The sequence below is a fragment of the Salmo salar genome, chromosome 09, assembly GCF_965601325.2.
Source record: "Salmo salar chromosome 09, fSalSal1, whole genome shotgun sequence".
Lineage (NCBI taxonomy): Eukaryota > Metazoa > Chordata > Actinopteri > Salmoniformes > Salmonidae > Salmo > Salmo salar.
Genome location: NC_138299.1, coordinates 74821590 through 74834250, shown reverse-complemented (window position 1 = coordinate 74834250; position 12661 = coordinate 74821590). Strand labels below are relative to the sequence as shown.

The 12661-nt window shown below is 46.3% G+C and overlaps 1 protein-coding gene across 1 annotated transcript; it reads right to left on the bottom strand.

Moving 5' to 3' along the window:
- Nucleotides 1–6828: 6828 nt before the first annotated feature.
- Nucleotides 6829–11220, bottom strand: LOC106611754 (neuronal PAS domain-containing protein 4A). Its single transcript, XM_014212297.3, has 8 exons — nt 10710–11220; nt 10064–10227; nt 9838–9940; nt 9411–9720; nt 9163–9272; nt 8829–8964; nt 6980–8703; nt 6829–6857 (listed from the first exon to the last, which is right to left on the bottom strand). The coding sequence occupies exons 1-8, from the start codon at nt 10882–10884 to the stop codon at nt 6829–6831; spliced, it is 2751 nt and encodes a 916-aa protein (XP_014067772.3). The 5' UTR covers nt 10885–11220.
- Between the last annotated feature and the right edge of the window lie 1441 nt (nt 11221–12661).

Below are 12661 nucleotides of genomic sequence, written 5' to 3'. Positions count from 1 at the left end.
GCAACCACAGCTGATTATTATTTATTTTTTATGTATTTAACTAGGCAAGTCAGTTAAGAACAAATTCTTATCTACAATGACAGCCTACACCGGCCAAACCCGGACGACGCTGGGCCAATTGTGTGCCGCCTTATGGGACTCCCAATCACAGCCGGTTGTGATACAGCCTGGAATCAAACCAGGGTGTTTGGAGTGACGTTTCAAGCACTGAGATGCAGTGCCTTAAACCGCTGCCCCACTCAGGAGCCTAAAGCATATTGACAGTGGTGGGAAGAAGTCACTTAAACCCTTAACATAGTTGTAGTCTGTTTTGGAATGGGTGGCCAGTAATAAACAGGTGAACATCCTTAAATGTTCATCCTTAAAACTAAGAGCATTGTATTTGGTACAAATCATTCCCGAAGTTCTGGTAATGAATGGTGTGGCTGTTGAACAAGTTGAGGAGACTAAATTACTTGGTGTTACCTTAGATTTTAAACTTTCATGGTCAAAAGATATACAGTGCTGTGAAAAAGTATTTGCCCCCTTCCTGATGTCTTGTTTTTTTGCACATTTGTCACATTTTAATATTACACAAAGATAACCCAATAAACACAAAATACAGGTTTTAAGTAATAATTTTATTTATTAAGAGAAAAAAGCTATCCAAACCTTCATGGCCCTACATGACAAAGTAATTGCCCCCCCCTTGTTAAATCATGAATTTACTGTGGTTATTCGCATATTTTGGAAAGCTGAGTTCAATTTCACTAGCCACACCCAGGCCTGATTACTGCCAGACCTGTTGAATCAAGAAATCACTTAAATATAACCTTTTTGACAAAGTGAAGTAGGCCAAAAGATCTCAAAAAGCAAGACATCATGACTCGATCCAAAGAAATTCAGGAACAGATGAGAAACAAAGTAATTGACATCTATCAGTCTGGAAAGGGTTACAAAGCCATTTCTTAAGCTTTGTGACTCCAGCGAACCATGTGAGAGCCAATATCCACAAATGGAGAAAATTTGGAACAGTGCTGAACCTTCCCAGGAGTAGCCGGCCACCCAAAATTACCCCAAGAGCGCAGCGACGACTCATCCAAGAGGTCACAAAAGAACCCACAACAACATCTAAAGAACTGCAGGCCTCACTTGCCTCAGTTAAGGTCAGTGTTCATGACTCAACCATAAGAAAGAGACAGGGCAAAAAAGGCATCCATGGCAGAGTTCCAAGGCGAAAACCACTGCTGACCAAAAAGAACATAAAGACTCGTCTCACTTTTGGCAAAAAAACATCTTGATCATCCCCAAGACTTTTGGGAAAATATTCTGTGGACTGACGAGACAGAAGTTGAACTTTTTGGAAGGTGTGCGTCCCGTTACATCTGGCGTAAAAGTAACATAGCATTTCAGAAAAAGAACATCATGCCAACAGTCAAATATGGTGGTGGTGGTAGTGTGATGGTCTGGGGCTGCTTTGCTGCTTCAGGACCTGGATGACTTGCTGTGATTGATGGAACCATGAATTCTGCTCTCTACCAAAAAATCCTGAAGGAGAATGTCCGGCCATCAGTTCGTGACCTCAAGCTGAAGCGCACTTGGGTTCTGCAGCAGGACAATGATCCGAAACACACCAGCAAGTCCACCTCTGAATCGCTTAAAAAAAATATATGGTTTTGGAATGGCCGAGTCAAAGTCCGGACTTGAATCCGATTGAGATGCTGTGGCGTGACCTTAAAAAGGCGGTTCATGCTCGAAAACCCTTCAATGTGGCTGAGTTAAAACAATTCTGAAAAGAACAATGGGCCAAAATTCCTCCACATCGATGTGAAAGACTCATTGCTAGTTATCGCAAACGCTTGATTGCAGTTGTTGCTGCTGAGGGAAGCACAACCAGTTATTAGGTTTAGGGGGCAATTACTTTTTCACATAGGGCCATGAAGGTTCGGATAGTTATTTTCCCTTAATAAATAAAATCATCACATAAAAACTGCATTTTGTGTTTACTTGGGTAATCTTTGTGTAATATTTAAATTTGTTTGATCTGAAACATTTAAGTGTGACAAATGTGCAAAAAAATAAGACATCAGGAAGGGGGAAAATAGTTTTTCACAGCACTGTAGATTCAATGGTTGTAAAGATGGGGAGAGGTCTGTCCATAATAAAGAGATGCTCTGCTTTTTTGACACCAGACTCCAAAAAGCAACTCCTGCAGGCTATAGTTTTGTCTTATCTTGATTATTGTCCAGTTATGTGGTCAAATCCTGCAAAGAAAGTCCTAGTTAAGCTGCAGCTGGCCCAGAACAGAGCAGTACGTCTTTCTCTTCATTGGAATCAGAGGGCTAATATAAGTACTATGCATGCCAGTCTCTCTTGGCTAAGAGTTGAGGAGAGTCTGACTGTATTACTTCTCTTTTTATGAGAAATATTAATGTGCTCTGACACTAGACATGCCACCAGGGGTCTTTTCACAGTCCCCAAATCCAGAGCAAGTTCAAGAAAGTGTACAATATAATATTGAGCCATTATTGCATGAAAATATCTTCCATTTCATGTTTCTCAAATGAACAGCAAACCTGAGTTAAACAAACAGTTAAAGCAACAATAGCTCTCCCTTATTTGACCTAATTATTTTTTGTGTACAGTATGTATTGACATGTAGGCTATATGCATCGATTTTAAATATATGTAGTTCAGTCCTTGAGCTGTTCTTATCTATTAATGTTCTGTATGTTATGTCATGTTTCATGTTCTGTGTGGACCCCAGGAAGGGTAGATGCTGCTTTCACAACAGCTAAAGGGAATCCTAATAAGATACCAAATATGAGCATGGTATAAGTCATGGCAAAATGTGTAGAATTGTAGGAAATTAGCTTTATAAATGATTTTTTTTCTCTCTGCCCCATGGAAGTAAATAAAGCGATGCTCAGACTGTCCGCAATAGGCTGAGAGAGGCTGGACTGAGGGCTTGTAGGCCTGTTGTAAGGCAGGTCCTCACCAGACATCACCGGCAACAGCGTCGCCCATGGGCACAAACCCACCGTCGCTGGACCAGACAGGACTGGCAAAAAGTGCTCTTCACTGACGAGTCGTGGTTTTGTCTCACCAAGGGTGATGGTCGGATTTGCGTTTATCGTCGAAGGAACGACCATTACACCGAGCCCTGTACTCTGGAGCGGGATCGATTTGGAGGTGGAGGGTCCGTCATGGTCTGGTGCAGTGTGTCACAGCATCATCAGACTGAGCTTGTTGTCATTGCAGGCAATCTCAACGCTGTGCGTTCCAGGATAGACATCCTCCTCCCTCATGTGGTACCCTTCCTGCAGGCTTATCCTGACATGACCCTCCAGCATGACAATTGCAACCAGCCATACTGCTTGTTCTGTGCGTGATTTCCTGCAAGACAGGAATGTGAGTGTTCTGCCATGGCCAACGAAGAGCCCGGATCTCAATCCTATTGAGCACGTCTGGGACCTGTTGGATCGGAGAGTGAGGGCTATGGGCATTCCCCCCAGAAATGTCTGGGAACTTGCAGGTGCCTTGGTGGAAGAGTGGGGTAACGTATAACAGCAAGAACTGACAAATCTTGTGCAGTCCATGAGGAGGAGATGTACTGCAGTACTTAATGCAGCTGGTGGCCACACCAGATACTGACTGTTACTTTGGATTTTGACCCCCCTTTGTTCAGGGACACATTATTCCATTTCTGTTACTCACATGTCTGTGGAACTTGTTCAGTTTATGTCTCAGTTGTTGAATCTTGTTATGTTCATACAAATATTTACACATGTTAAGTTTGCTGAAAATAAACGCAGTTGACAGTGAGAGGACGATACTTTTCTTTTTCAATGAGTTGAAGAGTTTGAAAATGCACTACTTTTGCTTGGCCACAAGATGACAGGAGAGAGCTACAATCTATTCTATCTCTGCTGCTCTCATCTCCAGGAGGCTCACTGCAGTGACTGGTCTGGTGTTGAAACAAAATGTTGGTATGGCAATGCTTTGTCTCTCCAGGTTTAGTATATAAGATATTAAAGGTCTCACATTTGTACCCTATCCTGCAGATCTGCTTTTGAAATTAGATTTGAGGGACCTGGGGAGGTGGCAGGATGCATTTACACAGTAACATGGCAATGCCCATCACTCATGTAACGTTAGTGATTTCACCAAAATGTGCCCTCCATGATGTGAAGAGCACAGAGCTTTCACTGGGTACTAGTTAGTGATTTATAGTACATTCATCATGACTGTCCCTCTTTCTTTCTGGTTTTGGCTTCCTCTCTTCTCCTGCTCTCTTTTTTCTCCCCCCTCTCTCCCTTCTCTCTCTCTTTCTCTCTCTCTGGCTCCCCCAGTCCCCCCTCCCATCTGAATCGGAGGCTGAGGAAAGAGGGCTGCTTGAATCAGAGCTTCGACACAGGAATGCCTATATATGGAGTCTGACACCATCACAGCACGCTCTCAGAATAGCAGGTACATTGAGTGAGTGTGATCTGCTGCTATTTGTAAAGATGGGGGGGCTCCTATTGGGTGTGCGTGCAGGGGCGGGCTGGCCATCTGGTATTTCGGACAAATGTCATATGGGCTGGTCAATGTTTTGCCTTGTGGGCCTGTCTAACTATTAATTTATTTATTTTTTTGCAAAATATCTGGCTAATAATGGGGGCTTAGGTGGGGGGGGAATGGTCAGGTGGAAAAACATTAGCTGGCGTGTTAGAAATTCCAGAGACGATTTTTGGTCCCAGTCCGCCCCTGTGTGAATGTGTGTGTCAAAGTGAACATGCCTGCTTGAGTGGGAGGCCAACTGTGTGTGTGTGTGGTGTGTGCCTGTGTGTGTGAGAGCCTCGGTGTGGAGCGTGTGCGTCAGTCTGAGTCAGATCGTGGCGTCAGTGCTGTTGCTGAGCGGAGCTAGCTCCAGGGGAAGAAACGGAGGAGAGAGCGAGGGAGGGAGGAGAGAGGAAGGAGGGAGGGATGAGGGGATGATGATGAGAGTAGGTAGAAGGAGGAGGAGGAGGTGGACTGGAAGTGACGACACAAAGAGATCCAACCGCTTTAAGTGCACTTTTATATAAATGCATTTGTTTGACAACCAAATACACTTTTCAGCAACACAAGAGAACACTGATCCACAATGTCCATTCTTCAATATATCATCATGTATATAGTCCATCTTAAACAATAGAAATATCTCTGATATGTACAGACTGATGTATTCATACAAATGTACAAATATGTACAACCCTTCCAAAAAATTGCATGTGCATACATCCACAGACATAATGCATTATGCATTGAACATCAACAGTTTCTTATTTTTCAATTCAACACATACAATATAATACTTACACATATGTTAAACGTAGCATTTAATAGCTAGAACGTAGGAATCAATCCTTTACTTGACCGTAGACAACTCTACGTTAGCACGTCGACACCATGGGAATAGTACCATTCTCAACCCGTGTCGCTTAGGAGGAACTGAATAGAAATAGTAACCCATCACACTATTTTCAGGTCATTTTTTAAAACAAAACTTCCATTTTTGTCTAACCCCTCTCAAAAAAGAAGAATCATATAGTCATTCACATAGGCGTATTGTGCCCCACAACACCATAACTCAAGTAGAGCTACGATGTGACTGTCAGTCCATTGGTTCATGGACATAGAGAAAGAGTTCAGATAGAGTTCAGAGTTCAGCAGGTCATGGCCATGCCAGGCACACAGGAGCCGCTATAAACTGCCAGCATTGCAAATATTGATGCTGCAAGAAAATCCAGCAGAGCTGCCCTTGAAGCCAAGCCCAAGAAAACGGTGACCTAAAGAGCCCACATTCAGAGTCTAATGTACAATGTGCTGGTCCTGTACACAACAGAACCACACACGGTTGTTGAGTAACTTCCAGACGATTTCCATTCGACAACACCTTCTGGTAAATGCCAGAAACCTCCGTCATGCGTTCTTGCGTGTGGACATTCCAAGACCTATGTCTTCACATGTTTTGTATTGTTGTTGTTTTTTTGCACACCATCACATTGATACACAAGTTTGTAATGGAGAAATAACATGAAGTCAAATGTTTTAAAGTGTTCAGCTGCAAACTCAAAGCTCAAAGTATTAGGTTAGTTTGACTACAGTATTTGTATGTTTAGACATGGCCTTTCAAGCTATGACAAGAGAGGAATACAATAAGGTCTAAGTAGAACTATGTGTCTCTCTGGAAACTGAATATTGAGGATGTGAGAGAGTAAATCTGGTCCCCTTTTATCAGCTACTGTCAGTGGTTGGACCAGGTCAGTAGAGATTTTTGTAAACATAGACTTTCACCACATTTGTGATTTGAGTTTGCGATGCTGCATTACAAGCAATAATGCTCTAAGTCATTTCTCTATTGAAATATCAAAGAAGGTATTCTCATTTTTTTGGTTCGCAACAGGTTTTTCACTATGAGTGAATACAAATGCGGTCTGGAAGTTAAACGGCGCTTTACAAGGTCAGAGATTTTGTTCCGTCTCTGACTGATCAAATCTGAAGCTCATGTTACACCAAATGGACCCAAAACTCAGTCCGTCATGGGTACATACGGTTGGTAAATATTGCACCATTATGTCAATGTTGAAATTAAATGTGAAATTGTTGATTTCAAAAGAAAAATTGAAATACATGAATTAATAAATAAATAAACAAAAATATGAAGGCAATATTTGTTCTCAGTAGACATGTAGGAAATAAAGTCCTTTAGTAGTATACATTATGTATATATTTATACACTTAAATCATCTTTACTTTTCAGTAAAATAGCTCCACGAAATATGACAATATGCCATACTTAATGAAGTAAGTCACAGACTTATTTTAGAACGGGGGAACACTTCCACTCCCATCTGAAAAACACAAGAGACAAAGAGAAAGAGCACATTAGTCTGGTATGTTCAGGGTTAACAAATCTTAATCCATTTATCAAACAGAGAAAGACAGTAGAACAAGTTAACTGAATGATTCTCACCTTTGTGGAAGCACTGTGGCGGCTGGTGACACTGGAGTTGATACAACTCAGGTTGCTGCCCCAAGCCGGGGGCGATCGAGGCACCTGCCCCAAACATGGGTTCCAGGGCGGCCAGCTCCTCCAGGAGGGACTGGGCGCAAGGCACGGCGGGCGTGTTGGGGGCGACGGGCGTGGAGGGGCCGGAGGTGGGGGAGGCAGTGAGTCGCAAGGGAGGGGATGCTGGGATGGAGGAACAGGAAGACAGAGGTGATGACGCCACCTCGATCTCCATAGGCTCCTCCCCCAGCCCCTCCCATTCTGCCATCGCCCTGGCCTCGCCGGCCAATGTCGCCCCGCACCTGGCCGTGGGGTAACAGTGCGCCGATTGGACGCTACAGAAGTGGCTGACCCCCTCAAAGTGGGAGGGTGAGTGCCAGCACACTGGGTTGGGAGGAGAGGATGGGGAGATGGAGGGGGAGAGGGGCGGAGGGGCGGAGAAGTCCTGGAGCAGGGCTTCTAAGATGCTCTCTTCAAACAGAGAGTCATCATCATCTTGGAATACGGGGAAGTCCAGGCCTTTCCACACTTTAACGGGGTAAAACTCTCCCAGCATGTGGATAGAGTCAACACCAGCGGTGGCTACGGATGGTGAGAGGGTCGGGGGGGGAGGGGAGGAGGAGGGGGACATGGAAGGAGGGGATAGCTTGGATAAGAGAGGATCCAGGTAGAATCCCTCTGCTAAGGAGCTGATGTGCTGAGCTAAGAGGGAGATCTCTGCTCTCTCCTTATCCCTCTCTCTCTCCAGGGAGAAGAAAGAGAGACCAGGCTGTTTACCAGGGGAGGCCTCTGGGGTGAGGAGGCCCTCGAGGGGGTAGTGAAAGGGCCCTAAAGGGACATCTACATACAGGGGTCCCCGAACCTCAGGCAAGGTCATCACTGTGCAGTCCCCATCCCCAGGGCTGTCAGGGGTGGGGGGTAGCTTCTCATAGAGAGAGCCACTGCAGGGATCGGTAGGGAAGAACAGGTCGGTGGAGGGGCCAGTGAGGCACAGGGAGGAGGGGGGAGCAGGGCTGGAGGCTGTGGTGGGTGGGGCGGAGGGGGAGAGGGAGGGAGCGATGGAGGTGGTGGCTGTAGCTGTGGTGGTGGAGGGAGGGGGGGTGGTGGTGCCTGTGGGGTCGAAGCTAAAGAGGGGCTCGCCGAACAGGAAGCTGCCCCCGCCCAGCTGGGGTGTGTAGGGGGGCGTACACACAAACTCTTTGGTCTGCTGCTCCTGGGAGGTGGGCACAGGGGGGAGTGGAAGGGGGAGGGCGGGCAGCGGGGGCTCGAGCTGGAAGGAGGGGGGCAGGAGAATGTTCTGAGTGAGGAAGTCCAGGTCTGCTACCGTTGCAACGGTAACTGGGGTGGGGGAGGAGGCAGCAGAGCGGCTTTGGACAGGGGCAGGCATCTGCTGCTGCTGGAAGAAGCTCTCCTCCTCAATAGAGGAAATACTTGAGCGAGGGTCGCCCTCCACCTGCATGGGCTCAGTGGTGGCGCCCCCTGTCTCGTCTGAGGAGCCCACACTGCTGGACACAGTCATGCTGAAGTCAAAGGACTGTGCTGAGAGGCCACTGCTGCCTGGGGTGAAGACTTGGTCTGGGCTGGACAGGCTCAGGCTGTCCTGGCGGGAGGTACTGGTACTCAGTACCAGGGTCAGCTGGGTCTGCTCTGTGCTCAGCTGCTGTCTCACTGACCACGCCTCCGCCTCACTGAGAGAGAAACAGAAAGAGAGAAAGATGGAAATGGTTAGTAAGATTACCTTGTGCTCTTTGCAACCTTCTTTATATCTATTGAAAATGTGTTGTGATGATCTGTCATAGGGTAGAGGTAGTACCTGATGATGTAGTTGTTGCTGCTGATGGGGCTGTCTCCTGCCTCCAGCTGCAGTACCATGTAGAGCCAGACCCAGGAGTGGTCTGCAGACTCCACCCGTACCACCATCTCAGATCTACCCTCTCCTCCCTCTCTCACTGTGGGGGAACAAAGAGAGAACATCGACATCAGACTGTGTTCTGGAACTGATCACGTCACAGAACTTTAATGGTGGGTTTGTAGTGAAGTTTGATCCATGTAATAGTGGATGCAGTATAAATGAGTTCGCATTTGTGTTGATGTGTGTTGGTGCGTCTGTGTGTGGTTGTTGTGTGGTGAACTGAATTGGTACTTACACAGGCTGCAGTGCTGAGTGGAGGCGTGTGACAGGTCCTGTGGGTGGAGGAGGCTGTACCAGGAGCGAGACCTCAGGGCTGACACATCAAGGCCAAGGTAAACACTGACACTACAGGGAAGATGGAGAGAAGACATGGTAAGTCTATGTCTTCAACATACTTCTAACTATAAAGCGTACACGTCATGCCATCACTCAGACGATCTAAAGCAACAGGTGGCGTTGCCTGGTCAGTGGGTGTGACCTCACCTGTCCTGTGCGTTCTGGAGCCTCATGTCTCGGCTGTGTTGAGACTGGAACGAGGCTAGGAAGAAGTTGTTCTCAGCAGCAGGAGGGATCAGAGCAGGAACGTGGTCCCCCCCAGGACCAGAGCGGGTGGGGACGGCCTCCAGAGGGGAACAGAAGCACATCCAGACGGGATTGGATGTCCAGTAGGAGCTAGGGGTGGTAGAAGAGGAGGGTGGGAAAGGGCAGCGTGCCCGAACCAGAACCAGCTTGTTCCCAGCACTCTGCCTGCGCACCGACTTGGAAGTGTTGAAACGACAACGGAATAGACGATCTGAGAGAAAGAAGAGGAAAGGGGGAATTGTGAATATCAGAAATGATCTGAGTAATATAAATGTGAGGCATTTGTAACCCGTTTCTGTACCATTGGAAATATGGAGGCGCATCTTACCTGTGTCAGGTGATGTAGGAGGGGCTAGGTTGGTCCTCATGATGAAGTGGTCAGTAGGGTCAATGATATCATACACACTGTCACCCTGGGCAACCAGATCCACCTGAAACATCGAGAACGAGTCCTTTTTATTTAGCATACTCATGAAATCCCTGAGACAAAATCTAAATTACAGCTAATTTACTAGTTTGCTATTTAGACATGAGCTGGTCTCCCGTGAACTCACCATGGAGTGGCCGAGGTGCTCGGAGACGCTGTCTGACAGGTAGAGCAGCTTGCCTTCCCCAGTCAGCAGGAGCAGAAACCCTGGTAGCTCCTGCACCAGCTCAGACAGCTCGTGGAAAGACAGGAACCTCGCGCTTTCATCGAGACTGCCAGCGGATCCCGATTCTAAAAACAAAAGATGATGGGAAATGTTTTTTTTATTATGCTTTTGTCTAGCTAATGGATGTCATACCACAAAGGTAACGTTTCTGCTCCCTGCAATAGCTGTAGAACGGCCGCATTAGATTTCAGTGCCATGGACAGCGATAGAAGCGTTTCAGCACTAGATAGCGACACTCGGCTCTAAAATAGTTTTTCACGCCAGAACCTCAAACAAAGCACGATAATATTTCCTAATATATATTCCTAAACAACATAATTCACATGTAGACATGAAATTCATCAACTGTTTCTTTCGACAAGAAATATGGCACCTGTTGATTCAAGCGGAAAGCCCAAGGTAGCATGCAACTAGCTCAGACGGATGGAAGCAACAGTTTGTCAGTATATGTTTCATTCACAAGCATTTCTTAGTTATGAATCAACAGGCTATGGGTTATACACTGAGTGTATTTGAACTTGTCTGCTATAAGCTAAGTCGCGCTTACCTTGAGAGAAGAAGACCGATTTTCTGGTGTACATGCTGGCAAGGGACATGATATGTAGGTATGAAAGCCGTGCCTTTTCCGCATCGGATATGGGAAGCAAGTCCTTCAGGTTCCGAATCTCCGCGTTGATTTGGTCCCTTCGAGCCTTCGACGCGCCCTTCGTTGATCGATACATTGTAGCCTGTTATAGTGGTTGGCTAAATTCCCTGGACTTAAAGGTGAAACTCAACGGAATATTGACCGTTGCGTCAATGAGGTCTGAGTCTCTTTCTCCCAAGATGAGGTGTCAGAGAAAGGCTAGTAGTAATAACCTTGTCGTTTTACTATTGGAATTTCATCTCAGCTTGTTCCAGGGTAAGGCTTCAGACCTTCTCCTATCCGTTATTTTTTCCTCTTCGGTTCCGCCACAGCGTCCAGTAAGGTTGCTGGCTAGCCGCTGGATGGCTTTCCACCGGTTCAGAGTGTGACTGATTCGGCGGCTGTAGTAGCCGTCTCTCGCCCAGATATCCGGATCCCGTAAATCTGGTGGAGGGACTCTGCTCTCGAGTAAGTTATATAGGCTGGGATTCCGGTGACGAAGGGGGGCTCCCAACGCGCCAACACCGACGTTGTAGGAAGAGGGGGGCTAGAGAGAAGGGGGGCCGAGGGGCATTCAATGTTAGCAATGGTGAAATTCTCTCCCTCTGCCCGTCCCCCCTACTGCTCCTACCCTCTCCTTTTGGTGACTCTTTTCTGACGTCAGCTCTTCTCTCTACCCAATGATGACGTTGGCTTGATATCGGGAGCTCCGGCGACGCAAAAAGCCCGATTTGGACAAAACCGAGGAATGGGCGGAGACAAACGTAAAACGTAGACGGAGTCACCGGACCCCGGTGTAAGGGAGGGGAGAGAGGGAGAGAGAGAGAGAGGGGGGGGGCAGTGAAACTGAGAAAATGTGTTTTTATGTCTGGCACCCGAGGAACGATTGATCCTCTCTGAAAATGTATCATTCCTAATTCTAGTGTAGGCTAGGTTATCAGTAGCCTACATGATGCAAATGCATCTATGCCTCGCCAGACTAGCTCATAATGTTTAATGTTATGATTATGAACGATGCGATGCCTTCTTTAAAACCGTCCACCGTCGACCTCTAGGGTAACGCATGCAGATGCATGCCAAGGTTATACATTAACAATATTCCAGCAGAAAGTGATTCTAGCATCGGTGGAAGTCTGCTTCACTGCTTCAGGGAGAAACGCGGGACAGTGGGGCAGTGTTACATCACCAAATTCAGTCTCTTTTTATGAATGGAATCCACCATTCTGACTGAAATTCAGTTGTCAGGCAGCGCAGTGCCTCCGGGGCTAACGCGCAAAGGAAGAGGAGAAACAGCCTAATCGCGCTGTATAGCCTATATGTTACATAAACTGCAACATCCTTCCTTATAAGGTAATTTGAGTGGAATGTAGCTAAGGGTGATGCTGAGCTATGTCTAGTCTATGCATCGAAACCTGGCTGATTCTTCTGGTTGAAAACCTTAGGCGTGGATTGCATCCAAACGGGGAATTATTTGGGAAAGCCTTGTAACCATTTTCACAGGTTACAGTTGCATCTTATAAGCACCCGTGTTTATATTTTGCAAATTGTGTTTTTTTTTCGCTTTGTCGAAAAACATAAATCCAAACAACATGATCATACCCCAACCCTTTCTCTATGGGCTGAACAGATAAGACCAGAGTTTTGTTCTTGCCCAAAATACATAATCTTCAATCAAACTATCATATAAAACGTTGCCTACATTCTTTGAAGGCTTGGGGATGGAGGCTTTGCAGCAGTCATTCGTATCTACATCTACCACTGATGTGTAAAAACCTGTGAGAAGACAGTCGGATCCAGTGAATTGTGGAAGCTCAATTTGAGATGAAATGTGATGTTTTGTGAAATGATTTGAAAGGAACTGTATGTTCCTTCCA